Below are 25704 nucleotides of genomic sequence, written 5' to 3' on the forward strand. Positions count from 1 at the left end.
ATGACAATGAATGCACGATGAGAAGTTATCACGGACCAGGCGCTGTGCTAAGCTAATGCACATTGATTCTTTATTCCCTGTAATAATCCTACAATCTAGATAATAATGATCTTACTGCCATTTTTCAAATGAGAAAATTAAGGCTCTGAAAGTAAAGAATGACGAATGAACCAGTAAAGTAGTAGCATGAGAATTTAAAACCCGGGCTCAGACACGGCAACATGGTGAGACCCCATCTCTACAAAAAATTTAACAATTAATGAGGTGTGATGGTACATGCCTGTAGTCCCAGCCACTCTGGAGGCTGAGCTGTGAGGATTTTTTGAGCTCAGGAGGTCAAGGCTGCAGTGAACCATGGTTGTGCCACTGCACTCCAGCCTGGGTGACAAGTGAGACCCTGTCTCAAAATAAAATAAAATAATGAAACCAGGGCTCTGTGGCCAGACTTCTTGCTCTTAACAAACTTCTGCTGCTTCTCACAAAGAAGAGAAGATACGTGCCAACCTTCAGGTGTAACTGGGCTGGCACACAGGGAGACAGTACATCGTGATCAGTGGTGTGGGAGAGGGATTACAAGGTCAGGTGGAGGGGACACTCCCTAGATGAAGAATGAATAGAAATCAGCCAGGCAGACAGGCGATGTGTCTGCAGCCAGGAAGCAGCACGCGTGACAGCATGGCTGCGTCGACTGCGTAGTGGCTGCTGGGCTGCAGACATTGTTTCCCATCACAGAGAATGGAAGGGGAGGGTGGAAAAAGATAGTTCGTTTTTCAGCGAGGAAAACATTCTGTAGCAAACCCCCAACAGATGTTTCCTTACATCTTGTTGGTTATGTTGGTTAGAACTAAGTCACAAAGGTGCTCTGAGCTGTGAGGAAGGAGAGAACCATGAGCATAGAACTGAAAGGAATGGGAACTGGGTGTCGCATTGTGCACCTGGAGTACTAGCTACTCAGGAGGTTGCACCTGGAGTACTAGCTATAGGAGGTTGGAGTGGGAAGATTACTTGAGCACTGGAGTTTGAGACCATCCTGGGCAACATAGAGAGACCTTGTCTCAAAAACAAAACAAAACAAAAAACCCAGAGACCAAAAAGTGAACAAAAAACCACACACACACACACATAAGCGCACACACACACATGCACACATACACACACATACACACACATGCACGCACACATACACACACATACACACACATGCACACACACACATACACACACACATACACATGCACACACACATACACACACACATGCACGCACACGCACACACATATACACACACACAAAAGGGAACGGGATCTCCAAACTTGGCTGAGATCAACCGTGATCATTCTCTTGGGCTGGGCCTACTGCAACCTGAACGAAACTGTGGTTGTGTTAGCCAGGAAGATATGAGGGCTGCGCCGTGGGGAGGGGACCTACAGGCTCAGCTCAGTCTTTCAAACAGGTCCAAACAAGAGGTGATAAGGAACTGCACCAGCAGATGAGTTGAGAGCAGCACCATGAGACTATCAGGAAGCAGAAGCGAAAGTACTTGGTGAGCTACCGAAAGCGAAGGCGGAGGAGAAGGATTCTTAGGCTATTCCCAAACTGTGTGACTTGGGTGACTGGGATGTCAGTGATTTAATTAACTGGGGGAGGACGGTGAGGACTGGGGAACACAGGCTAATGAGATGCATAAAATGATCTTATGACTTAGGAGACAATCTGTTGCTTGGGGGATCCTTCAGAGACTTTCCTGTCTCTTGATCTGCTGGGCAAACAAAGAAAGAAAGCAAGAAAAGCCTGTTTGTATAAGCCTCATACGATGGTAAATGTCCCATCTCTTAAATAGAAAGCAGCTGGAGTGGCTGCCTGATCTTATTTCCCTGGTGGCTGTGTCTATGTGACCTGACCCGGACAGACAGGGTGTCATGGAAGCTGCGTCATATCAATGGCAGTGCCCGAGGGACCATGAACCCCTGCTTCTGGGATCCCAAGACCTGACCTGGTACTGCCTCTTTGAGGCATGGTAAGTCCCATCCTTCCTTCAGTTCTATAGTCCACTCCAATAAACTGCCTTCCAAGAAATTAACTTTTTATCAAGTTAATAGTAATTATTTCATAACTTAAAACCAAAAGAACTTTATTTAAGTCCTTGATAAGATCTTTAAAGGTATACGGTATGCCACAAATGCCCACATGCGGTACTTGTGTCACAGTGTTTCCTTAGAATCTAATCATGAGCAAAGGAGAAAAAAATTGACTCTACAGCATTCTACAACTGGCACGGACTCTTTAAAGCAAGTTATTATCATGAAAAGCAAACAAAAGAATGAGGGGGAATAGATTAGAAGAAGCCAGAGCCATAACAACCAAATAGAATGTGATTCGATCACAGGTCACTGAAAAAAAGAGACGAAGAAAAGATCAACTTTGAAAAAAATTTTTTGGGTCATTTATGAAAATTCAAATTTGGACTGTATATGTGATGGTATTTTAAAATTAGTGTTACTTTTCTTAGATGAGACAGCCGACTGGGGTTAACAGAAAATGTTCCTGTTCTGAGGAAATGCATGCTGAAATATTTAGAATTAACTGTCATGATGTCTACTTTCAAATGCTTCAGGAAAAAAATATATAATGTGGTGAAAATATTAAAAATTGGTGAAACTAGGTTGAAGGTACATGAATGCTTATTGTATTCTTTCAACTTTTCTGTAAGTTTGAAATTTTCTAAATAAAATATTTGATTATACAATTATAAATGGTCAATTTACAATAGAGGAAAGTGAAAAAAATGCTTGAGGAGAATACCCAATATGCCATTGTCCCAAAGGACAGTTTATGTTAATGAGTCAGAGTGAGAACTCCCAGTCTACATAGTTTTTGAGGTTTATGGCTGTCCTATATAATTATAACTAACATTTGCAAACCACACAGTGCTGTCACATTCTGCTTGTAATCTCGATGTGAATGAGCATCATGTGGTAGGTTTTATTGCCCTGTTTTATAGCCAAGATGCAGAGCTGCACTTTTGGTCTATGTTCGTCTCCACGTCTCCTAGAATTTCCTCACTCCTGGCTGGCCAGTACAGGAATGAATACCTCGCAGGTTCTCCTTAAACACTATGTATTGAGTGTCTGAAAAAGAGACATTTTTAAATTGTCATTGAGAATATTATGTCAGATAGTTCTCCAAAATGTGGCTTTTGTAAATTTAAAAACAAAAATGTTTTTTTCTTTTGTTTTGTTTTGAGACGGAGTCTCCCTCTGTTGCCCAGGCTGGAGTGCGGTGGCGTGATCTCAGCTCACTGCAAGCTCCGCCTCCCGGGTTCATGCCATTCTCCTGCCTCAGCCTCCGGAGTAGCTGGGACTACGGGCACTCACCACCACGTCCAGCTAATTTTTTGTATTTTTAGTAGAGACGGGGTTTCACCGTGTTAGCCAGGATGGTCTCGATCTCCTGACCTCGTGATCTGCCCACCTTACAGGCGTGAGCCACCACGCCCGGCGGACTTTATCATTTTTAAAGAGTTCAGGCCAGTTATGTTGCAGAATGTTTGAATTTGTCTATTTCCTTATGACTGAAATTCAGATGATTTTCCTTTGACTCATCACTTCTTTCCTCTCTTGGTGGGCCAGGCACTTCCCCTGCAGGTCATGTTGCTGCTCCATGTAATTATCATCTGGCGGCCAGCAGAGGAAATGGGGTAAACCCTGAGGCGGTGGTGAGATGGCCCCTGCATTATCTTCAAGCCATCAAGCCAGGGAGGAACAATAACCCTGCACAGAGATGAATCTGAGTTTGCACGCTAACAAGTGCACTGACCTCTTTGTCCTCAACCACATCTGAGGTCACCAATCCTTTCCAAATTCAGCCATGATGTTGGTAGAGCAGATTTGCTGGGTTCTTCTTGGGGGCCCCACTACCCTTGTGTTTAAATCCTTAGTCTAATTCTCATCTTTTCCTGCCCCCCTGCTGCAGGAAATGAGAGCCTCTCTGTATGCTGCAAAGGGGGAGCCCTGCTTTCACACTTCGCCTAAATTAATGATGATGTTTGCCGTCTCACTGCAAAGCATAGATTGTATTCATCAGGAACTATCCAGTTTCATTACTCTCATAATTACTTCTCCAACCTCTCAAATGCCTGAGAAACTGCACCTGCCAGTTGCTTCCTCCTCCTCCTACTCTGTCCTTTTGTACTGTAAGTGAAAATTTTTTTTTAAATGGAGTTTCACTCTTGTTGCCCAGGCTGGAGTGCAATGGCATGATCTCGGCTCACCACAACCTCCACTTCCCGGGTTCAAGCGATTCTCCGGCCTCAGTCTCCCGAGTAGCTGGGATTACAGGCATGTACCACCACGCCCAGCTAATTTTGTATTTTTAGTAGAGATGGGGTTTCACCATGTTGGCCAGGCTGGTCTCGAACTCCTGACCTCAGGTGATCCGCCCGCCTTGGCCTCCCAAAGTGCTGGGATTACAGGCGTGAGCCTCCATGCCTGGCCTAGGTGAAAGTTTTAACAGTTACTTTCCTATAGAATGCCAGAGGCCAGCCCTACTCCTCCTCACCGGTAAGGAGGACTTTACTGATAGCTTGCTGGTGGGCGACGGAATCCCGAAGTTCATCTTAGAGTCTGCATCCTCGGCCCGTTCCCAGACCAGCTCTTTCCGATCAGGAAACACTGGGAAACACTCTGACAGGGAGATTGGTGTGGCGGTGGTTTACTGGAGAAGAGAGGCACAAGAACTATCTCCACAACGGAACGAAGGCAGCAGGATTGAGTAGAGGGAAAAATCACTCAGACGCAGCAAAAGCTCTGCCTCAGCCAGTTGATTCCACAGGGAGTTTGAAGCTGGGATGACCCTTCGCAGTTGTCCCAAACCCAGGCAAGGGGGTTTGTCCTTGTCACCCTCATATTGACAAGTCATTGGATACGGCTGCCTGCAGTGGGGAGCACACATCTTGGACATCAGTTTTGTTTATTTGTTTTTGCCTAAGGGCAATTCTTGAAGTGCAATTTAGTTGTGAGTTATCAAGAGGCAACCTACAGTCTCAGCAGGTATGGACACAGCGTGGTCCCTAAGGGGAGTCGAGGCAAGGCACCGCGTTTTCCACTGCAGGGATCCCTGTACTTTCTGTGACTAGAGGGCTCATCTGTTTGAAAGGCACCTTCAGACTGGAGAGGTGGAGGAGCCGGCAGGGGACAGAGGAAGGGCAGGGAATCTGCCGTGTCGGGTTGGCTCCATGTTCGAAGGTGGAAAGTGGATGAGGAGCACGCAGCACAGTTGCTCTGTCCTAGAACGAATTCTGGCTAACTAGCCAGGGCTCCCTCCTGGGAACTGAAATACACGTGGCGCCCTACCCCAATCTTAACTGCGATCTATTGAATGAACTCAAATAGTAATAGTAGAGTCTCTGGATTGAAAAATCTCATACTATTTTAATGTTCCTACTTTTTTTGTATTTTCTGAATTATGAGAACATGTAATTTTTTTTATTTACTTATTTATTTATTTTTGGGGGACAGGGTTTTGCTATTGTTGCCCAGGCTGGAGTGCGATGGTGTGATCTTGGCTCACTGCAAACTCTGCCATCCAGGTTCAAGCAATTCTCCCACCTCAGCCTCCCGAGTAGCTGGGATTACAGGCATGCACCACCATGCCTGGCTAATTTTGTACTTTTAGTAGAGATGGGATTTCACCATGTTCGTCAGGCTGGTCTCGAACTCCCGACCTCAGGTCATCCACCCCGTCTCAGCCTCCCAAAGTGCTGGGATTACAGGCGTGAGCCACTGCGCCCAGCCAGGACATGTATTATTTTAAAGATTTAAAGGTTCTATGCAGATGAGGAAGGTCTCCGAGATCTCTGACATCACCAAGGGAGAAGTATGAGATTAAGTGGACAGAAGATGACTCCAAACAGTGAATTAATGGTGGATCCTGGGGAAGAGTTATTTAACGAATGTGCTTCCAAACATGAAGATAAGACTTAGATGTATTGTAAGAAAAGGTGATGAGGCTGACCTGGATGGTGGTCAATATGGCCTGGCAATATTTTGCCTTTTGAGAGCGTCAAAGGACAATATGACATGGTGGAAAGATAGACCAATAGTGTTGTGTTCACATTTTGCAGGACAATCCCAATGCCGCTTATCTAAGGAAACACTAACTTTGCCATTTACAAAACCCAGCGGGGAGACTGGAGGACATTTGAAAGCTGAGGGGAATGGAGAACTAGGTGTTAGAGGTCACCAAGCACGCCACAGGCTTGAAGAAATGTCTATCAATGAGCGTCTTGATGCAAAAGCAGCCCTTGTCGTTCAGAGGCCGTTCTGATGAGCAGTCCACACAACCTCTTCTACTGTGTAGATTCGTCATAATTTCGGTTTGACTCTTCAGTTTAGTATTTTAAAATGCACTTAAATTATATATTTATATTTTATATACATGGCGTATATAGTATGATCCCAGTTTTCTAAAATTATTTGTCTATAAAACCCCTCTCTCACTCTTAACCTCCATCTGTTTATATTTCTAGAATGAAATCTAAACTGATATTCACCAATTGTGGACAATGATAATTTCTGACCAGTGAGATTTGTGTTCTTTTTTTTGTAATTATTATTTATTTATTTTTTGAGACAGCGTCTTGCTCTGTTGCCCAGGCTGGAGTACAGTGGTGTGATCTCAGCTCACTGCAACCTCCGCCTCCCAGGTTCAAGCAATTCTTCCGCCTCAGCCTCCCGAGTAGCTCTGATTACAGGTGCACATCACTACACCCGGCTAATTTTTTGTATTTTTAGTAGAGATGGGGTTTTGCCATGTTGGCCAGGCTGGTCTCGAACTCCTGACCTCAAGTGGTCCACTCACCTTGGCCTCCCAGAGTGCTAGGATTACAGGCGTGAGCCACCACGCCCGGCCTGTGTTCATTTTTAAACTTTCTTCTTTGAACATTTTGTTATATTGACAGGTATATCTTACATAAAGAACATGGGAATTTTTTGTTCATTTATTTTCTCAGTGAAGAATGTGGGTTATTACTCTTAAAACACCTTTGACATCAAATAGCTGGATTCAAATCATAGATTCATTACAGCCTGGTTGTAGGACTGTTAGGCAAGTTCCTTAGCTTCTCTTAGCCTTCATTTCAAATAGAAATACTTCATTTTCAATAGAGAATCTCCCTCCATGGTGGTCATGGAGATTCTAGATGGTGTGTGTCTAATAGCTAAAACGACGTGAGGTGCTTACTCAACAGATCAGACCCAATTTATCATTTCTCTTAGTGTGGTTCCAGTTTGTTGCTTCTGTCCTCATATATTGAAGTTTTCCTTAGCTTATCTGCTTTCAACAAGATGCTGTGTCACCAAGACTCTGTTATTACATTATTTCATGCCTGTTCCATATAGACTAAGCTCCCAGCAGGAACCCAGCCTAGCCCCGGTCTCTCCTGAGTGCCATCTGGAATCTTATGGAAATATTTTACATTCTCACTTGCAGACTGTATTTAACTGAGAAGTGTCCCTGTTTCCAGGACAACCTACTGTAGATAATGCCACTGTTGGCTGGGCGCGGTGGCTTATGCCTGTAATCCCAGCACTTTGGGAGGCCGAGGAGGGAGGATCACGAGGTCAGGAGATCAAGACCATCCTGGCTAACACGGTGAAAGTCCGTCTCTACTAAAAAATACAAAAAATTAGCAAGGTGTGGTGGTGGGCGCCTGTAGTCCTAGCTACTCAGGAGGCTGAGGCAGGGGAATGGCTTGAATCCGGGAGGCAGAGGTTGCAGTGAGCCGAGATTGTGGCACTGTACTCTAGCCTGGCAACAGAGCAGGACTCTATCACAAAAAAAAAAAGAGAGACAATGCCAGTGTTTTGGTTTGGTTTTGGTTTGGTTTTGACAGGTTGGTCAGAATAAATATTTTTGCCACTTCTTTTTCTCGGGTTATGGCTTGCTTCTACGTAGTGGTGCTATTGTGACACTTCATGGATTGGTTTGAACCATATTTTTAAATAATTAAAATTCTCCTTTGATACCTGCAAAGAAGCAGGTTGGAGCCTGATCTAGCCTTGGACAAGGCAGAGCTGGCCTCATCTGCCCCTCGTGCCAAACTATACTTCCTCAATTCTAGCTTGCAAAGGGCAGGACTCCTCAGTGTGGCACCACCCAGATTTTCACCTTACGTTGTCCTTGGGACAATCTTTACAGAAAAGAAAGCTCTAGTGATTAGATAGCCTGGATTATTTGCCTACATGATTTTCCTTTTCACACTAATTTTTGCCCTTTCTTTCATGCGCAGCTGGGCTGTCTCTAGAGACCAAAGGATCTCTACTTTTTGTAAGCCTAAGACCTGAAAAGCATTGCCTGGCAAACCTTGTAAGCCATCGTGCATCACAATACCCTTTGAATGATGTAGAGGAACCAGGCCCCGCCACTGCCACTCTGCAGTTGATCCAGCAGCAGGAGGCAGCTATAATCACCACTGGCCTCAGAGTACTTTTAAGAACAGGGAGGTCTCTCCACAGCAGCCGAGGCAGGTAAGAGCGGTGTGGTTGTTCCTGCCTGTACCTCTCTCGCCTCACTTAGTGGCTGCATTACTACATGGTTGACTGCATTTCAAATATTTTAGAGATAGGAACTCACAACATAAAGAAACTTTATGGCAAGCCTTTTGGTAAAGCAAAAATTTCTTTTAGAACGTGAATACTCATCCCTCTCAACTTTGAATTCTTGTCATAGTTTTAACTCAATGTGTCTTTTCTTTTTCTCAGAAATGGGTACACCTATGTTTAATAAGATATCTGGTTCTCTGTGATACAAGAATACCTAGGTTTTAAAAACTGTTAACGAGATGAACAGGTCACTGAGTCAGCTGATCGACTGATTCTTTCATTTATTCACTCATTCTGAAGTATGCATCAAGCACTCCTTGGAGAGCGAACACTTTGCAAGAGAATGAGATAGGGAAGGACAAAGAGAGTGAAGATCATGGCCACCAAAACGAAGTGGTCCCCGACATCTAGGAGCTCATGTTTTACCTGAAGAGACAAAGTGCTGTATAAAATGGATGTCTTGGCCAAGCATGGTGGCTCACACCTATAATCCCAACATTTTGGGAGGCCGAGGAGGGAGAATCGCTTGAGCCCAGGAGTTTGAGACCAGTCTGGGCAACATAGCAAGGCCCTGTCTCTATTTAAGAAAACGAACAGCAACAACAACAACAAAAATCCTAGATGTCTTGTTGTTTGAAGAATTTCTGGAGCCTTATCCAAAGCCTGGCAGAGAGTTGTCACTAATTTTTCTTAAATAATAGAATAAATTAATTCAGAAACCAATAAACCAAAAAGGAAAAGACTCAGAACCAAAATGCATAGGAGAATTTACCAGGGGCTCTGGGAATTCAGAGGAGGGAAATGGGCCATTTGAAACTCAGAAGAGAGGCCTGGTAGAGAACTTATGGAGGACCTGAACAAAGCCCTGAAGAATGGGCTTAAAGAATGAGTATTCAGGCAGCAGAATTCACTACAGAACTGGTGAGAATCAGGGGAGAGGGGAACCGACCTTCCTGAACTGGGAAAACTGGCTGCCTGAGAAAACAGAAGCAATAGGGGACTGACAAAGTAACTCAGTTGCTGCGAGCCCTCTTCTAAACAGCCTCTAGGCACAGATGCTCAAAGGCAGTTAGAAAGGTCGTCATGCTCTTAGCAGGGTGAGTCATGTCAGTCCTAAAGCACTTCCCCACCCAGGCCTTCTCTACACCCTCAGGTCACTAGGGCACTGCTTCCCCCAGAGGCTGAACTTCCTCTAATTTCATGAGCACAGATGCAACACTTACAAGGAAAAGGGGCATTATAAAATAAATGCATCCAGAAAATCAACTGATACAGTTTACTCACCAGTTCAAATGCCATTTTCTGACTATTCCACAGGTTTCCATTGACTCACTGAATTTTCCAAATCTTACTAGATATATGACATCAGAGTCTTGGGACCCTAACTTGAATATCTTTCCTCTGTCCCTTCTCTGGACAGATTAATTCATAACTTGCTAGTTGTCTTTCATGGGGGCCCATAAGTTGATTAAATTTGCTAAATAATTGTGACTGGTTTCACTTGACATTGTACTGGGAGTATCCAAACTGATTTTTTTTTTTTTTTTTTTTTTTTGAGATGGAGTCTCACTCTGTTGCCCAGGCTAGCGTGCAGTAACATAATCTTGGCTCACTGAAGCCTCCACCTCCTGATTCAAACGATTCTCCTGCCTTAGCCTCCAGAGTAGCTGGGACTACCGGTGCGCACCACCACACCCGGCTTATCTGTGTATGTATATTTAGTTGAAACAGGTTTCACCAGGTTGACCAGGCTGGTCTCAAACTCCTGACCTCAGCACTTTGGAAGGCCTGCCTCATCCTTCCAAAGTGCTGGGATTATAGGCGTGAGCCACCATGGCTGGTCTGATTCAACAACACTTTTTAAAATTCTTTCCTATCATAAAAATAGACGCCAATTTTAAAAATGTTTTTCAACCAAGTCTTCAGAAAGTCATTCTCCTTGAGGAAAGCTTTTCAGATGCTTCATATCAGGGAAAATGTCCAGGTTTTCTGAAGCAAATGTGACTTGTCTGCTCTTAGAGTCTATTTTTTTAGACCTCTGAAAGAGGAGAGGGAGACGCAGCCACCCAGCTGCCTGGAAGGTAATCTGGTACGAAAGGATTCTGTTTTAGTAGTGACTGTGCTTTAATTTTATATGCACTTCTGTGGCTCTGTGATTAATATCTGACTTTATCTCCTTCACCAGACTGTAAGCAACATGACGGTGAAATCACGTGTCTTTTGCTAAACACATTTCCTGTAGCTGCCTGGCAGGGTCAGGCAAAGGTAGTTGGTTAATAAATCTTTGCTGAATGGATCAGTCGATCAGTGATGCTACAGTGGAAGGGGCTTGAGCCTTGGAGTCAGACAGACCTGGCTGTGTGAACTTAAACATGTGGTTTAACACTTTCTATAAACTAAGAGGAATCATGAACATCGTGCAGGATTCTTTCAAGGACTGGATGAAATAGCCCATGTGAAAGGTCTGGTGGATGGTGGGTGTCGGCTGAGGTTCTTCTCCACCCCTCTCTACCAGAGGGTAGTTGTTCTTTTTCAAAATCGCTTCAGCTATTTTAGTTCTCTTGCATTTCCAAATAAATTTTATTCTTTTAATTAATTAATTAATTAATTTTTTGAGACCGGGTCTCACTCTGTCACCAGGCTGGAGTGTAGTGGCAGGATCTCAGCTCACTGCAACCTCTGCCTCCCGGGTTCAAGCGATTCTCCTGCCTCAGCCTCCCGAGTAGCTGAGATTACAGGCAGGTGCCACCATGCCCGGTTAATTTTTGTATTTTTAGTAGAGAGAGTTTCATCATGTTGGCCAGGATGGTCTCGATCTCTTGACCTTGTGATTTGCCCGCCTCGGCCTCCCATAGTGCTGGGATTACAGGCATGAGCCACCACGCCCAGTCCCAAATAAATTTTAGAATAAGTTTGTCTATATCTACAAAAAATCCTGCTGGGATTTTGTTAAGATAAAGCAGATCATTGTACAGTGAATTGTTATCTTTATTATGTTCTCTTCCAGTCCATGAATGTAGTCTACCTCTCAGGTCTTCTCTGGTTTCTTTCATTAGCATTTTGTAGTTTTCGGCATACAAATCCTGTATATGTGTTGTTTGATTTTCACATATTTCATTTTTAAGCAATTGTAAATACTTGTGTTTTAAATTTTTGTTCCAATTTTTAATTTATACCTAGAAATATGATTTTTCTACATGTTAATCTTGAATCCTACGATCTTGCTAAGCATAGCTGTTGGTTTTAGGAATTTATTTGTAGATTTCTTGAGATTTTCTACGTGGACAATTATGTCATTTGCAGCTAAGGACATCTGTATACCTCTTATTTCCTTTTCTTCTTATTGTACTGGCTAGGACTTGCGGCACTATGTTTAATATGAGTAATGAGAGTAAACATTCTTGTTTTGCTACCGATTTTAGGAAGAGAGCACTCAGTCCTTAACCATTATGTATGACGCTAGCTGTAGGTTTCTGTAGATGTTCACTATCAGATTGAGAAGGTTCCCTACAGTTTGCTAAGAAATTTTACCACAGATGGGTGAATTTTATTAGATTCTTTACTATTATTGTATGTTGTACAAATTTGATTTACTCCATATTATATAATGCCAAAAACGTACTGAGAAAGTTGACAAATCTTACAGATTTGTTCCTGAAGTCAGCATGTTGAACATTAACTTTGAGGAAGTTTGTTGCAACGTGCATTTTTAATTCATTTATCTTGGTTCACCTTCTGAACACCAATGTGATAAAAAGTTGTATTGTTAAATTTTAATTTCTGTGCGTGGAGAGTCTCACCTCAGTGGTCTGGGGGCCAACATTAGTTAATGGAGGTGGCTGAATCCTCCTGGGAGCCACGAAGCTGCGCAAGCCTTGACTCATTCTTAGCAATATACCTTAAGAAATAAATTCAATAGAATGAAACGTATTCATAGAGATGTTCAGCATGACCAAAATGTCCAAAATTAGGGTATTGGGTTAAATAAATTATAACTCACTCAGTTATTCAATGAATATTTGTCAGATGTCTACCATGTGCTAATTATTATCTTTGACCTGACTGCTATAGCAGTAGACAAAATAGACAACCCTGCCCTTTCTTCTTTACTTTTCCTTTTTTTTTTTTTTTTTTTTTTTTTGAGACAGAGTCTCATTCTGTCACCCAGGCTGGAGTGCAGTGGCGTCTTTTCAGCTCACTGCAACCTCCACCTCCCAGGCTCAAGCAATCCTCCCGTCTCAGCCTCCCAAGTAACTGGGACTACAGACACACGCCACCTGCCCAGATAATTCTTGTATCCTTTGGACAGATGGGGTTTTGCCATGTTGCCCAGGCTGGTCTCAAACTCCTGATCTCAAGCGATCCACCCACTTTGGCCTCCCAAGCGCTGAGATGACAGGCATGAGCTACTGCAACCACCATGGAGATTACTTTCTAATGAGGGCAGGGTGAAACAAATATAAATAAGATACATAAGTAAACGTACAGTATGGCAAATGGGGAAAAGTGTTTTGGAGAAAAACAAAGTAAAGGCAGGGAAAAGGAGTTCAGAAGTGGGGTGGAGTGGAGTCTTATGTTAAATAGACTGGTGGATGGCCCTCACTAAACTACACAAAGGAATGTGAAATATTAAAATTAAGAATACTCAGCCGGGCACAGGGGGCTCACGCCTGTAATCCCAACACTCTGGGGGGCCAAGGCGGATGGATCACGAAGTCAGTAGTTCGAGACCAGCCTGACCAACATGGTGAAACCCTGTCTCTACTAAAAATACAAAAATTAGCCAAGTGTGGTAGCGTGCGCCTGTAATCCCAGCTACTCAGGAGGCTGAGGCAGGAGAATCGTTTGAACCCAGGAGGCAGAGGTTATAGTGAGCCAAGATTGTGCCTCTGCACTCCAGCCTGGGCGACAGAGCGAGATTCCATCTCGGGAAAAAAAAAAAAAAAAAAAAAGTAGTCTAGCAATGTGGAAAAAGTTTTATGATATATTGTTCAATGAGAAACAAAGAATATAAAATAGGGCCAGGCACAGCGGCTCAGGCCTGTAATCCCAGCCCTTTGGGAAGCCGAGGTGGGAGGATTGGTTGGGCCTAGGAGTTCAAGACCAGCCTAGATAACAGATAACATAGTGAGACCCATCTCTACAAAAAAAAAAAAAAATTTATTTAATTAGCCGAGTGTGGTGGCATGCACCTGCAGTACAAGCTACTCAGGAGGCTGAAGGTGGAGGATCACTTGAGCCCAGAAGGTTGAGACGAGCCTAGCCAACGTGGTGAAACCCCATCTCTACTAAAAACAAGCAAAAAAAATTAGCCGGGCATGGCGGTACACACCTGTAATCCCAGCTGCTCAGGAGGCTGAGGCAGGAGAATCACTTGAACCCGGGAGGTGGAGGTTGCAGTGAGCCAAGTTCGCACCACTGCCCTCCAGCCTGGGCGAAAAGAGCCAGACTCTGTCTCAAAAAGGAAAAGAAAAGAAGAGAAAATTAAAAATTACAAAATAGAATATCTGCTGTGGTTTAAATATTTCTGTATGGGCCAGGCATGATGGCTCACACCTGTAATCCCAGCACTTAGGGAGGCCGAAGTGGGTGGATTACTTGAGGTCAGGAGTTCAAGACCAGCCTGGCCAACATGGTGAAATCCTGTCTTTACTAAAAATACAAAAATTAGCTAGGCGTGGTGGCGCATGTCTGTAATCCCAGCTACTCAGGAGGCTGAGGCATGAGAATTGCTTGAACCCAGGAGGTAGAGGTTGCAGTGAGTTGAGATCGTGCCACTGCACTCCAGCCTAAGTGACAGAGTGGGACGGTCTTAAAAAAAAAAATTTAAGTATGTATATGTGTGTGTGTATATATATATATATATATAGACATACACACACACACATATATATATACTATAAAAACATGAAAATAGTTGTTTACGTGTAGAATTCATGGATGGCTCTAATATTGTCTTATGGCATTATTTACTCTGGGCATACTATGTTTTCAGTGGTAAATAAAAACATTCAAAGATTTCCTAGGCATAATTGAAATTGAGTGAATGGTAGGGCAAGGGTACAGATAGCACTTTTGTTTGCTTTGGAAGAATTTTACTTGGGGCACATCTAAGTGAGGGTCTTTTATTAAGGCAACTAAACAATTACATATTTAAGGGAGATGAAAGTTATGTTGTTCCTGGTGCTGAGAACAACAGTTGTACAGTACTGGCTGTGACTATGAAAATGATGGTAAGTTTACCATATGTTCATACTTGAGTTATTACATTTGGATTTGGTATGTGGCTATATTTTTTAAGATGGACTAAAATAAAATGTACTGATATATCTTATCGCAAACTACACTTCTTTATGTGTCCAAGAGATTATGATTAACGGCAAAAAAAAAAAAAAAAAAAAAAAATGTGATTTGGTATCCCTTACATAAGGTACAGGAAATTCTCTGAAGATCGGTAACCACTCCCAGACAAGGTCCTCTGATTATCGTAGGAGCATTGACTTGGACTCAACCACCACTGCTAATGCATTCCTCTAAAAACATTTGCATGGCATGGCGACCAGAGACAACCCACAGAATGGGAGAAAACATTTGCAAACTACCCACCTGACAAGGGATTAATAACCAGAATGTATAAAGAGCTTAAACAATTCAATAGGGAAAAGAAAATCTGATTTTAAAATGGGCCAAAGGGCCAGGAGCAGTGGCTCACACTTGTAATCTGAGCACTTTGGGAGACCGACGTGGGTGGATCACCTGAGGTCAAGAGTTCAAGACCAGCCTGGCCAACATGATGAAAGCCCACCTCTACTAAAAATACAAAAAATTAGCTGGGTGTGGTGGCGGGCGCCTGTAATCCCAACTACTTGGGAGGCTGAGGCAGGAGAATCACTTGAACACAGGAGACGGAGGCTGCAGTGAGCCAAGATCACGCCATTGAACTCCAGCCTGAGCAATGAGAGCAAAACTCCATCTCAAAAAATTAATTAATTAATTAATTAAATAAAATAAGCAAAAAATCTGAATAGACATTTCTCAGAAGAAGACACATAAATGGCCAACAGGTGTATAAAAAAAAAAAGTTCAACATGGCCGGGCATGGTGGCTTATGCCTGTAATCCCAGCACTTTGGGAGACCGAGGCAGGCAGATCACAAGGTGAATCTGGCCATCCTGGCCAACATGGCAAAACCTTGTCTCTACTAGAAATACAAAAAATTAGCTGGGCGTGGTGATGCATGCCTGTAGTCCCAGCTACTAGGGAGGCTGAGGCAGGAGAATTACTGGAACCCAGGAGGCAGAGGTTGCAGTGAGCCAACATCACACCACTGTACCACTGCACTCTAGCCTAGAGACAGAGTGAGTCTAAAAAAAAAAAAAAAAAAAAGTTCAACGTTACTAATCATCAGAAAAATGCAATGGGATATCATCTCGCCTCAGTTAAAATGTCTTTTGTCCAAAAGCCAGGCAATAATGAATGCTACTATGGAGAACAGTGTGGAGGCTCCTCAAAAAACTAAAAATAGAACTACCATATGATCCAGCAATCTCTCTGCTGGGTATATATCAAAGAGAAAGGAAATTGTTATATCAAAGAGGTATCTGCACTCCCATGTTTACTGCAGCACTATTCACAATAGCCAAGCTATGGAATCAACCCGTGTCTATCAATGGATGAATGGATAAAGAAAATGTGAGAGAGATATATATGCATGGAATATTATTCAGCCATAAAAAAGCATGAAATTGGCTGGGCACAGTGGCTCATGCCTGTAATCCCAGCATTTTGGGAGGCTGAGGCGGGAGGATCACCTGAGGTCAGCAGTTCCAAGACATGGTGACACCCCATCTCTACAAAAATACAAAAATTAGCTGGGCATGATGGCAGGTGCCTGTAGTCCCAGCTAGTCAGGAGGCTAAGGCAGGAGAATTGCTTGAACCTGGGAGGCAGAGGTTGCTGCAAGCTGAGATCACGCCATTGCACTCCAGCCTAGGTGACAGAGCGAGACTCCGTCTCAAAAAAAAAAAAAAAAAAAAAAAAAAGCATGAAATCCTGTCATTTACAGCATGAAGGGAACTGGAGGACATTATATTAAGTAAAATAAGCCAGGCACAGAAAGACAAATGTTGCCTGTTCTCACTAATATGTGGGAGCTTGAAAAAATTTGAACTTGCAGAAGAAAAGAAATTGAGTTTGTGGAGATGGAGAGTAGAATGCTGGTAGAATGATGGTTAGCAGAGGCTGGGAAGGGGAGTGGGGAAGAGGGGATAAACAGTGGATGGTTAATGGAACAAAAATACAGTTAGAAGAAAAAAGATCAGTGTTTGGTAGCACAACAGGTGATTACTGTCTGTAATTTATTGTACATTTCTTTTTTTTTCTTTCTTTTTTTATTTTTATTTCTTTTTGAGATGGAGTCTTCCTCTGTTGCCCAGGCTGGAGTGCAGTGGCTCCTTCTCGGCTCACTGCAACCTCTGCCTCCTGAGTTCAAGGATTCTCCTGCCTCAGCCTCCCGAGTAGCTGGGATTATAGGCATGCGCCACCATGCCTGGTTAATTGTTGTATTTTTAGTAAAAATGGGGTTTCACCATGTTGGCCAGGCTGGTCTCGAACTCCAGACCTCAAGTGTTCTGCCCACCTCGGCCTCTCAAAGTGCTGGGATTACAGGCCTGAGCCACCGCACCCGGCCTGTTCTACATTTCAAAATAACTTAAAAAGTGGAATTAGAATGTTCCTAACACAAAGAAATGATAAATGATTGAGGTGATGGACACCCCCATTCCCCTGACTGGATCATTACTCATTGTATGCTTGTATAAAAATGGCACATGCACCCCATAAATATGTACATCTCCTATATATCCAAAAAAAGCATGGCAACCCATGACCAATTTATTCCCGTACAAGACTGATTCAGAATTTCTAGGCACTGAGCCCTCACTCTATCTTCGAAAGGATAGTTGGGGCTGTCTTTGTTAGGAGCGCAAGAACCCTGAATACCCTGCATTATTCTGTCCAGCCTATCACTTCTGTCCAGCCAATCATCACTTCTGTCCAGCCTGTCTCTTCTGTCCAGCCTATCATCACTTCTGTCCAGCCTGTCATCACTTCTGTCCAGCCTCTCATCACTTCTGTCCAGCCTATCATCACTTCTGTCCAGCCTATCATCACTTCTGTCCAGCCTATCACTTCTGTCCAGCTTATCACTTCTACTGAAGTAAACTCTGCAGTCACAAAGCTTTCGGAGTTCGGGTTATCAAATTAACCCAGAGCTCAGGTGCATTTACAGATTTTCTCTTTCATTGTTTCTTCCTTCCTTCTCTCTCTCTCTCTTTTTTTTTCAAATAATCACAGCAGTAAAAGTACATTATAAATGATTAGGCTCTGTTGGATAGCCAGCTATTCCATTATAATGTAATGCATTTTAAATCTTCAAGTTGCTTTGAAAAACACACTCAGGTGAAATAAAGCAGCTAGCCAGCCAGCAGGCAATGAGTTAACCGTTGTCTATGAAAGGGAAGAGGAGGAGACATCATACACTTTTTTTTTCCAGTCCTTTCTGTCTCCTGGTTACGGAACAGTCCTAGTTTTGTGTTGGCTGTTGGTCTGGGTGCCTTGTGATTGTTTTGATAGAGCATAAGAGTTAAAATAAATATTTCTGCAGCCAGAGGGTTCCAGCCCTGGTTCCTTGGTAACCTCATACAAGTTACTTGACTTCTTCAGTACCTCAATTTCTTGGGAGTAAATAGCGATAAAACTCTGTGGGGTTGCTAGGAGGCTAATAGGAGTTAATACCTGTTACCTGATACATAATCCATGATTGTCAATAGGAACTCACATTTCTCCTTTCTCAAAGATGTTTTCAAGGACACGGAACACTTGCAGACATCACTGCCTCGTTTAACCCTGCAGAGAGCTATTGTAATCAATGTGGAGAATGGGGAAATGACTTGCCTCAGGTCACGTATGTCTCAGTCCAATGTTCTCCTGCTACAACACTAGCCATGTTTGTGCAAACCACAGGCCCACTTGTCTTTGTGCATACATAATAGGCAGAGTGCAAAATTCCTAAGGTAAATGGTAAAACGTGTGCCTTTGTCCCCCAGCCACTCAGTTTTCCTTCCCATTGTTTACTCCTTTTCCTGTGATTTTTCTTTTTTTTTTTTTTTAAGACAGAGTCTCACTCTGTCACCCAGGCTGGAGTGCAGTGGTGTGATCTTGGCTCACTGCAACCTCCGCTTCCTGGGCTCAAGCGATCCTCCTGCCTCAGCCTCCTGAGTAGCTGGGACCACAGGCAAGCACCTCCACACAGCCTTTTTCTTTTTTTGTATTTTTCATAGAGGTGGGGTCTCACCACTTTATGTGATTATTTAAATGTAGTAGTTTGCTTGTGGCAAGCCATATTCTCCAGTAAATAATCAGATGTGGGCCAGGCCCGGTGGCTCATGCCTGTAATCCCAGCACTTTGAGAGGCCAAGGTGGGTGGATCACCTGAGGTCAGGAGTTCAAGACCAGCCTGGCCAACATGGTGAAACCCCATCTCTACTAAAAATACAAAAATTAGCTGGGTGTGGTGGCAGGTGCCTCTAATCCCAGCTACTCAGGAGGCTGAGGCAGGAGAATTGTTTGAACCCGGGAGGTGGAGGCTGCAGTGAGCCAAGATTGTGCCATTGCACTCCAGCCTGGGTGACAGAGTGAGGCCCTGTGGAAAAAAAAAAAAAAATGTGATAAGAAATTTTAGACTAGAAACAACATACATGTTTAGTCTAGGATCAGTGTGGGAAACAGAAAGGGGTTAACATACAAAATGAAGTGCTTAAAAAAATCCTCAGAAGGGCTGGAGGAACAGGCTCTGGGTGGGGCCCCCAGGAGGCATCTGGAACATCTCCCCCAAACTGACCCATCACCACTAAAGCTATGTCAGTCCAGATCAGGAAGCCGCTTCCAGGAGTATTGAGTTCAAGAACCTACTCCCAACACCACCGCCTCTGCCACCCAGGAAGCTGGAATTTGAACCTTGGGACACAGACTTCAGCCACTGCCTTCACAACAGTTGCTTCTTGTCTGCCCCAAAGCTGGAGATGAGACACTGGACATTTGCTGCAAAGAAGTGCTATGTCTCCACAACCTTGCTGGCCAGTAGAGATCACGGCAGCAGCCTCTGCCTCACGTCCACCTTCCAAATCCCAAGCAAGCACAGCCGATGAAAGGGCTCTCACTCCTAGCTGGGATTCTTGTCGTGAGGGACTCTGGGAAATGTTGTGCTTAGCTTGCAAGAAATGAGACAGGATCTTGAGGCACAACTGATCAAAGCAAAAACAAAAGAACAATGAGGTGAGACAGGAGACTATGCCCAGCTAACGTTAGCGCAGTACCTTTGCTTTTTATTTTCTTATTGATTTATACTTATTTAATTTTTTTACCTTTGATTTTTAAAGAAAAGCATATCTGTATTTGCCTTATGCTTGCCATTTCTTTTTGCTCCTTTACTAATCTTGTATTTCCTTCCCTAAATAGCCTGTAAGCATCATCCTTCTACCATGTCAAATATTTTCACCGATTTCTTTCAAGATGGACTTTGCGGTACTAGATAGCTCACCCATGGAACTATGTGTAAACTGGCAATATGATCCTTTACTCTACATATTTTTTTCAGATTCCCATCCATCATGACAGCCATCCGACTACGAGAATTTATTGAGCGTCGCCCACTGATCCCGCCAAGGTATAGTTCTTCCAGAGGCACTGCCTCCAGGGCTGAGGCCAGGCAGCCAGGTGCCTGGGGAGTTAGAACTGCACATCCTGCTGCTCAGTGGTTGAGAGACCACTGCCAGGGAGTTCTAGGGAAGCTCTTTGGATGTTTCTTGATGAGCAGGTCTATGCAAACCCACTAGCAAAAGTCAGAGGAAGCTGAGACGCCAAAGAAAGAGACTGATAAATCCAGTTTCTTACAAAGAAATATTTAACAGGGACTTATGAACAGAAGCCACATATGTGTCTCGGTGGCAGTGAGATGAGATGGTGGATGTCTGCACCATTACCCCCGAGACCCAGGGTTTAGATACCATAGGGAAAGAGTGATACAGAAGGGATGTAGGGGACAATTGAAGTATGATAACACCAACGCTGTTTGGCCGAAGGGCAGAACTTACAGTAAGTACCTGCTCTGATACCAGGAACTATAGAGAAACTGGAAATCTTAGAGGCCTGGGGTGATATGATTTGGTCACTCAAATCTCATCTTGAATTGTAGTTCCCATAATTCCCACGTGTCATGGGAGGGACCTGGTGGGAGGTAATTGAATCATGGGGTGGGGCTTTCCCATGCTCTTCTCCTGACAGTGAATAAGTCTCACGAGATCTGATGGTTTTATAAGTGGGAGTTCCCCTGAGCAAACTCTCTTGTCTGCTGCCATGTAAGATGTGCCTTTGCTCCTCCTTTGCCTTCTGCCATGATCGTGAGCCCTCCCCAGCCATGTGGAACTGTGAGTCCATTAAACCTCTTTTTCTTCATAAAGTACCCAGTCTCAGGTATTTCTTCATAGCAATAGGAAAATGGGCTAATAAAAGGGGTTAATCAGAAGCCAACATGGTGAATTAGCATCCAACACAGAGTTGCTCTAGCCTCTACTTTGGGTTTAGGGAAGTTGTGAGAAAGAGAAACCTCACACTCACTGCAGAATCCAAGCAAACAGGCAACTCCAAATTCCCAAAAGACCAGAAGGATATTGGTTTTTGCTTGGGAAGAGCTTTACTGAGAAGTCTGAGCCACGCAGGCCTACATTTTGGATTGGACCATTTTACTCTGCTTGGGGTAAAACAAACTGCCCCTGTGCTTCGGCACGATGAGAGCTGACAGCACAGATGGAAACTAAGGAGCCGTTTCAATCTTTCTTCAAGGTCCTCTATGGCACAAGAATAACAAGCCCTAGATATGTTTTGTTGTACTAAATTTGATATCAGATGAGTCTGTAAATCCTAACCCCGCTCTCCCTTCACCATCTGTGATGGAGTCTGCAGAAGTGGAGTAGCTATAAATTTGTGACAGAAACCTCACACTGTGATTTGGGCGTCAGCCTCTTGTAGCCCCATTGGCTTCGTGGCTTTGAGCAAGCCTCATGTTTATTTTATTTTATTTTTATTTATTTATTAGGGACAAAGTCTCGCCCTGTTGCCCAGGCTGGAGTGAAGTGGCTGGATTATGATCTTCCAACTCCTGGGTTCAGCTGATCTTCCTGCTGCCTTAGTCTCCTGAGTAGCTAGGACTACAAGCTGTCTGGCTAATTTTTAAATTTTCTGTAGAGACCAGGTCTCACTATGTTGCCCAGACTGTCTGGAACTCCTAGCCTCAAACAATCCTCCTTAGTATCTCAAAGTACTGGGATTACGGGTGTGAGCCACAACACACCCGTAATGTTTATTTTAATATTGAGTTATTTTAGTCATGTTTGGTCAAAAAAGAGAAGTCTTTCTTCCAGAAACTACAGAAGGAGTGAATGGATGGATGTGTCCTTCTTGGGTACACCTTAAGAATTTGCTTTTAAGACCTGGCGCAGCACCTCGTGCCTGTAATCCCAGCACTTTGGGAGGCCAAGGCGGGTGGATCACTTGAGGTCAGGAGTTCAAGAGCAGCTTGGGCAACATAGTGAAACCTATCTCTACTAAAAATACAAAAATTAGCCAGGCGTGGTGGCACACACCTGCAATCCCAGCTACTCAGGAGGCTGAGGCAGGAGACTCGCTCGAGCCCAGGAGGCGGAGGTTGCAATGAGCCGAGATCGTGCCACTGCACTCCAGTGTGGGCAACAGAACAAGACTTTGTCTATTAAAAAAAAAAAAAAGAGAAAAAGAAACAAATAAAATAATTGGAAGTTGTGATAAAGGCTATAAAGGAAATGAAAAAGGGTGTGAGAGAGAATAATGAAGGCGGAGAGGCAGGCAGAAGGAGAATGCCTTCTCTAGCCAGGGTGTTCAGGGAACAGCTCTCTGAGCAGTTAACAGCCGAGCATGATGCTGGGTGATAGGGGTAGGGGGGCGGGAGAAGGGAGTGGTCTGGGGAGGAGGAAGTGCAGGTCCAAAAGCCCTGAGTCATGAAAGACGCCATGAAAAGCCCTGAGTCATGAAAGACGCCATGACACGGTGACACGGGGGCTGGAGCTGGGAGAAGGGTGGGGAGGTAGAGGCAGGAGACGTTCCTGGAGGGCTTTGTGGCCCACAACAGTACATTTGAGTTTTACGCTATTACACACGCAATGGGTTGAAGGGTTTTATGCAATGGAGGACCCTGATCTGATTTACTTTTTATGAAGCTCGCTCTGAGAACAGATTGTCTGAAGACAACAGTGGGGGTTATTGCAGAGAGCAGGGGGAGGCAATGGTGATCTGGGCCAAGGGGCAGCCGTGAGCTGGAGAAAAGCCGTCCCATGGGAGATCCAGCCTGGAGGGGGAATGCACGGACTTGCTGATGGATTGGACCCATGTGCTGGCAGGTCAGGAAAGGCATCAAGAGCTGTCCCACGGTGAGCACTATGGGTGGAGGGTGGGGGCACCGAGACTAGTTCAGGTGCGGGAAGAGTGGGAGCCGTCAGTGTGCCTGCCCCCCGACCCATGTGCGGCTCTGAGGACAAGCCCCAGAGAGCTGAAGACAGCCCAGCCTTAGGCCTCCAGGGGCCCCAGGGCCTGCTGCGCTCAGTTCCACCCAAATCCCCCCGACTCCAGGCCAGGTCCAGACACCACAGAGCACCAGGAAGGAGTGGCCAGTAGAGGTTTGTTTCCATTTTCCCCAGAGGAGACCAGAGTTAAATAGGCCCCACAGTGAACAAAACAGATCTCAAACACACCCAGAAAGAGCAAAGCCGCTGGGGAGACAATCAGGAAATACTGGCGCCAGCTCTGTTCCTCTCTCCCCTGCTTCCTCCTCATCCGGGTTTCGGGAAGGAAAGGGTTTTGGTTTTTTGTTTTGTTTTTTTGAGACAAAGGCTTGTGCTGTCACCCAGGCTGGAGTGCAGTGGTACGATCTTGGCTCACTTCAACCTCTGCCTCCTGAATTCAAGCGATTTCTTGTGCCTCAGCCTCTGAGTGCTGGGACTACAGGCGCCCGCCACCATACCTGGCTAATTTTTGTATTTTTAGTAGAGACGAGGTTTCACCATGTTGGCCAGGCTGGTCTCGAACTCCTGACCTCAAATGATCCACTCGCCTCGGCCTCCCAAAGTGCTGGGATTACAGGCGTGAGCCACCGCACCTGGCCTATTTTATCTGTTTCTTTATTTCCTGCCTGTCGCCACCCCCAGAATAATAATGGTAAATACTTCTGAAGCTCTTACTCTGTGCCAAGCACTGTCCTAGGTGCATCTGAACTCCTTTAACCTTCACTACTGTGAGTTCCGTATGAGGGAACCAAGGCACTGTGTGGTTAAATGACTGTCCCAGATCCCACAGCCAGTGACTGGCGGACATGGATCTTAAACTCACGTCTGTGCTTATGGTCAGTGCACTTTGCTGCATCTCCAGGTTAGCCCCCTGGGCCGGGCTTCCCTTTCTCTGCAATTCACTATCATGACCTCTGCCTTGCAGATTATCATTCCCAGTAGGCCCTGTAGGCACGGTTGTTGAAAACATTAAAATGAATGAGTGAGCAAAATTATCCAGTCATTTATGTGTGGTTTGTCCCCTGGTGACTGATGGCACCTCAGCCTGCCCTTGCGTGGTTTTGCACAAGCATGTATCCAATTCATCCTTAAATGCCCAAGCCTCAGAGCTATGCTATGGAAAACCAGATTAAAATCAGCAGGGACACTGAATCAAAGTAAACGTTAAATGGTTCACACTTAGCAGTGGCCACATAAAATTCTTGTATTCATAATCATATTGGCTGGGCGCAGCTGCTCATGCCTGTAATCCCAGCACTTTGGGAGGCCAAGGCGGGTGGATCATGAGTTCAAAAGATCAAGACCATCCTGGCCAACATGGCGAAACCCTGTCTCTACTAAAAATATAAAAAGTTAGCGGGGTGTGGTGGCACACACCTGTAGTCCCAGCTACTCGGGAGGCTGAGGCAGGAGAATTGCTTGAACCTGGGAAGGTGGAGGTTGCAGTGAGCCCAGATTGCACCACTGCACTCCAGCCTGGTGACAGAGCCAGACTCCTTCTCAAAAAAAAAGAAAAAAAAGAAAAAAAAATCCTATTATATACAACTGTTTACTGGTGCCATCCCCTGGCTACAGGCTGGAGGCCTGTCACTCAGAGAAGGGCTGAGTGTGGCATTGGTTTGTGGAACGCAGGATACTCCTGAAAAGATCACTTTAAGTGGGTTAAATTCAGTGTGTTGTAGAAGATCAAAGATACAGAATTCATGTGTGATTTAAATAGATTTTTAAAACTTCGATCGAAACAGTCTCTGAAGATCCAGAGGCAGCCGTGTGGCCAGCCCATCCTGCGTGGGATGATATTGAAGCAGCGTCATTTTTCTGGGGTACGACCCATGGTTCACTGCCTCACGCCAACAAAATCAAGGACGTGAACACACAAGGAGCGAGGTTAAGAGCGGAGGTTTGATAGGCTAAAGAAAGAGAAAATCTCTCTCTTGCAGAGAGAGGGAGGCCCAATGGGTCTTCTGGCCCCTGGTGAAGCACAGGTTTTATAGATGAGCTTGAGGAGGTGGTGTTTGAGGTCTGGTTTACGTAGGGCACAAAAGATTGGTTGGACCAGGTGTGCCATTTGCATAACATGAGAAGAACTGGTTAGGACTAGGTGTGTTGTTTGCATGGCATGTGAAGAAGCTGACCACCCCACCCTAATATTTTATTATGCAGATGGGTTCTCTACCTGGCTGGGTCACGTTCTGTTGCCTGTTTTTGTTTTTACTATATATGTGGTGACAGAGAAAAGGGAAGATGGAACCTCCATGTTGAACATGCCTGGCCCCCAGGTAGCCCTTTTCTATGGACACAGCTGCTGGCATTCACCCTGCAAGTTTCCAGCTTGCTTATTCATGTTCGCAGCTCAATTTTACAGGCTGCTCTTTGTTAGAAAAGAAATGACTTTGGGGCTGCTTTTGTTAAAAGGGAAATTCCACCGAGGACTCTGTTGCCTTTTCCATCTG

The 25704-nt window shown here is 44.5% G+C and overlaps 1 protein-coding gene across 2 annotated transcripts in view; it reads left to right on the forward strand.

Annotated features, from left to right (window-relative positions):
* The first annotated feature begins 7345 nt into the window (after positions 1 to 7345).
* The window catches only part of C1H1orf100 (chromosome 1 C1orf100 homolog), a 41530-nt gene continuing 23171 nt past the window's right edge, over positions 7346 to 25704 (forward strand). Inside the window, exons 1-3 of one of the 2 annotated variants that reach the window (XM_050785135.1) lie at positions 7346 to 7650; positions 8288 to 8525; positions 20257 to 20325. In XM_050785135.1, coding sequence (XP_050641092.1) covers positions 20270 to 20325 — 56 coding nt within the window. In that variant the 5' untranslated portion in view covers positions 7346 to 7650; positions 8288 to 8525; positions 20257 to 20269. Of the gene's footprint in view, positions 7651 to 8142; positions 8526 to 20256; positions 20326 to 25704 lie in introns of those variants that run through there. The other variant, XM_050785142.1, reaches the window with a different exon arrangement.

Source organism: Macaca thibetana, chromosome 1, assembly GCF_024542745.1.
Source record: "Macaca thibetana thibetana isolate TM-01 chromosome 1, ASM2454274v1, whole genome shotgun sequence".
In the NCBI taxonomy this organism is placed as follows: Eukaryota; Metazoa; Chordata; class Mammalia; order Primates; family Cercopithecidae; genus Macaca; species Macaca thibetana.